At 48.2% G+C, this 3,538-nt stretch overlaps 1 protein-coding gene across 1 annotated transcript; it reads right to left on the bottom strand.

The window, feature by feature from the left end:
• Positions 1 to 118: 118 nt before the first annotated feature.
• On the bottom strand, positions 119 to 3,487 carry LOC112076500 (voltage-dependent L-type calcium channel subunit alpha-1C-like). The gene is made up of 3 exons (XM_024143260.2): positions 2,921 to 3,487; positions 2,436 to 2,595; positions 119 to 219 (listed from the first exon to the last, which is right to left on the bottom strand). Exons 1-3 carry the CDS (start codon positions 3,010 to 3,012, stop codon positions 151 to 153), a joined length of 321 nt encoding a protein of 106 aa, XP_023999028.1. The 5' UTR covers positions 3,013 to 3,487; the 3' UTR covers positions 119 to 150.
• Positions 3,488 to 3,538: the final 51 nt, after the last annotated feature.

The raw sequence follows: 3,538 nt of genomic DNA on the forward strand, positions 1-3,538 counted from the left end.
GGGATGTGGAGGGAGAAGAGAGGCAGATAGGTGAGGGAGGGAGTGTGTAGGTGAGGGAGGGAGAGGATGCTGTTTGAAGTTGCACTGACTTGGCCTCTGGTCGTATTCGCCACCCAGATCCTCTTGAACTCATGCCAGGTTGGTCTGGTCCTAGAATAGACCGTCTCTGGTCAGGTAGTCAAAGTTATCCATGATCACAGCCACAAACAGGTTGATGATCTGTGTGACGAGAGACATACAGACCCCATTAATCACACTATCGGTCTCAATGACAGCTGACAGAGAGACAACAGACCCCATTAATCAACTCATCGGTCTCAATGAAAGCTGACAGAGAGAACAACAGACCCCATTAATCAACTCATCAGTCTCACAAATAACAGCTGACTCAGAATATTCGAACTCATCAGTCCATGACAGGAGAATAACACAGCACCAGTGAATAATCAACTCATCATTCTCAATGACAGCTTGACAGAGAGATAACAGACCAGAATAATCAATCTCATCAGTCCCCATAGACTAGCTGCGACAGAGAAAGATACAACACTGTATATTAATCAATACTCTCGTCCCAATCGGAGTGCAGACGATACAACACCAGAATGACTCAAACCTCACATCCTACCCCACTGAGCAAGAATAAAATCAGACACAGATATATCAACCTCAATCAGTCCAATAGAAGCTGAACAGAGAGACAACAGACCAGGAATAATTCAACTCATCAGTCTCAATGACACGCTAGGACAGAAGAGATAACAGACCGAAATAAATCAACTCATCAGTCTCCAATGACAGCTGACAGAGAGATAACAGCCATCAAATTCAACTCATCAGTCCCAATGACAGCTAGACAGAACAGCAACCAGACAGAAAATAATTCAAAGTCAACAGAATACCCATTATGTGACAGCTGACAGAGAGACAACAGACCAGAATAATCAACTCAACAGTCCCAATGACAAGCTGACAGAGAGATAACAGACCAGAATAATCAATCTCAACAGTCCCAAATGGACAGCTGACGAGCAATAACGAAACTCTCCTGAATAACCTGGAAACAAGATCAGTCTATTTGTGTCATTATGTTAGAAGTATTAAATGTGACTGCAAACCATCTGATTTGATATAAATGTATGGAATACAAAAAAAAACTATGGGTTTCGTCTTACCAGCTGATATCCCCTTACTTCTCTCTGTAGCATAGTGGGATATGTCCTTCCCTGCTCCTGTAGCTGAGGTATGTCCCTCCCTCTCATATGTAGCTTAGTGCGATTGTCCCTCCTTTCTCTCCGTAGCTAGATGAAATTGTCTCGCCCTTTCTCTCTGTGCGTAGTGGATATGGTCCTCTGACAACCTGCTCTCTGAAGCTAGTAGGTATTGCCCCTACCTTTCTCTCTGTAGCAATAGTACGGTCCGTCCCTCCCCTGCGTCTCTGTAATGCTAAGTGGGTACTTCGTCCCTCTACCTGCTCTCTGCTATGCTAGTAGGATTGTCCCTCAACTTATCTCTCTGTGTGCTGAGTAGGAATAATGTCCCTCCCTTGCATCTCTGTAGCTAGTGCGGATTGGATCCCTCTCCTCTCTCTGTATAGTGGATGTATCCCTCCCTGCTCTTTGTAGGCAAATTAGTGGGATTTCCTGCCTGGGTACTCCGTAGACGTGTCGAGCGATCTATCCCTTCACTGGGTCTCACGTAGCTTAGTGGAGACTGGTCCTTCCCGTGCTACTCTGTAGTAAGTGGGATTGTCACCTCCTACTAGCTCTCTGTACTATAGTGGAGATCATCGCTCATCCGGAAGAGATTATCACCTCTGCTTCTCTTAGCTAGTAGGATGTGTCCTCTCCCTGTCTCTGCTAGTGATGCCTCGCTTCTTTAGTATGAAGGAATTGTCCGCTCCTCCTGTCTTTCTATCGTAACTAAGTGTGGATTGTCTCACTCTCGCTCTCATCCGATAGTTGGGATTTGTTCCTCCCTGCTTCACTCTGTAGCTGAGTTGCGATCTGTCCCTCCTTTTCTCTCCGTAGACTAGTCGGGATTGTTCCCTCTCCCTGTCTCGACGTAGATGCGATATTGTTCCCTCCGCTCTTAGCTAGCATCGGCCTCTTTCTTCCGTAGCTAGCTGGAATTGTTCCCTCCCTGCTACTGCTGTAGCCTAGTGGGATTGCTCCCTCCCATGGCTTCTCTGTAGCTATCTTCTGATTTGTCGGCCTCCGGTGTGTCTCTCCGTAGCTAGTGGGATTGTCCCTCCTTTCTCTCTGTAGCTAGTGGGATTGTCCCTCCTTTCTCTCTGTAGCTAGTGGGATTGTCCCTCCTGGCTCTCTGTAGCTAGTGGGATTGTCCCTCCTTTCTCTCCGTCGCTAGTGGGATTGTCCCTCCTTTCTCTCCGTCGCTAGTGGGATTGTCCCTCCCCGCTCTCCATAGCTACTTACCAGGAAGGCACAGAGCATGTAGAAGCTGACGAAGTAGAAGATAGCGAAGTGACTCCCACACTGGTCCTCGCTGGCTGGCCCCACCTCTGACCCCTTCTCACAGGGTCGCATGGGGGCGCATGCCAGCATGATCTCCTGCCACGCCTCGCCTGTGGCACACCTGGGCACAGGTAAACAAGCAGCTGTCACACACAGAAGGCTCTACTGTACAGGAAGAATGGGTTCCATGAAGGGTCCAGGTGGGGGTGAAATGCTGCATGGTRGTCCTACCTTCAAAGGTAGAGTTTTCAAACAAAAAGTGGGAAAGGACATCACGGCTTGCAGAAGAGACGGAAAGGAAGCGTAGGGGTTTGATAAAACACCATGACTCTGAGTTGGCAGTGCTTTCATGATCTCCAGATCTGTCGGGGGGCTTTTAAATCATGAATTTGTGCCGGTGGTTTTACAGTCTGGACAGAGAGGAGCAGAACAGACGAGTGGCTCACCTGAAGAGCAGCAGTGTAGCCTGGGGGAAGGTCTGGAAGTTGTTGTTCCTGTTGATCTGACTGTTGTCTCTCAGGGCTATTTTACCAAACATCTGCAGGGGGCAAGGTGGTTAGGAGACACAGGGCACGCCAGGTCAACATGGTGCAAGACAGCCACGCCACAGAGGACAGGTGACATCGCCAGGTCAGTGCCACAGATGACAGGGGGCCGAGGAGACAGGACAATAACCAAAAGGTTTCTCAACATGTATATAAGGTAACACCATCTAGTGCTGGTTACCCAGACATGGATTCAGCCTAGTCTTGGTATTAAAATCACTTTCAATGCATGCTTTTAATTCCTGGACTAGGCTTAAAGTGTGCCTGGGAAAGCAGCCCCTAGAGATACACCGTAGAGAGATGAAAGGTTATTATAGTGTGGAGGAGAAAACAGGACAGAACATACAGAACCTGGGGTTAAAGGTTAGAACAGCCAGCGACACAGACAGGACAGGACTGGCTAGAGGAGAGAAACAGACAGGACAGGACTGGCTAGAGGAGAGAAACAGACAGGACAGGACTGGCTAGAGGAGATTGTTTCTCTCCTGTAGACATCCGTCCTGTCTGTTTTCTCTCCTG

The sequence above is a fragment of the Salvelinus sp. IW2-2015 genome, unplaced genomic scaffold (genome assembly GCF_002910315.2).
Source record: "Salvelinus sp. IW2-2015 unplaced genomic scaffold, ASM291031v2 Un_scaffold3795, whole genome shotgun sequence".
In the NCBI taxonomy this organism is placed as follows: Eukaryota; Metazoa; Chordata; class Actinopteri; order Salmoniformes; family Salmonidae; genus Salvelinus; species Salvelinus sp. IW2-2015.

Excerpts from the sequence above, each read along its gene's own strand:
- LOC112076500 (XM_024143260.2), bottom strand. The coding sequence starts at position 3,012 with ATGTTTGGTAAAATAGCCCTGAGAGACAACAGTCAGATCAACAGGAAC. Across the intron at positions 2,596-2,920 it reads GCTACACTGCTGCTCTTCAG|GTGTGCCACAGGCGAGGCGT; the intron begins GTGAGCCACTCG and ends ACCTGTGCCCAG. Across the intron at positions 220-2,435 it reads ACATGCTCTGTGCCTTCCTG|ATCATCAACCTGTTTGTGGC; the intron begins GTAAGTAGCTAT and ends CTCGTCACACAG.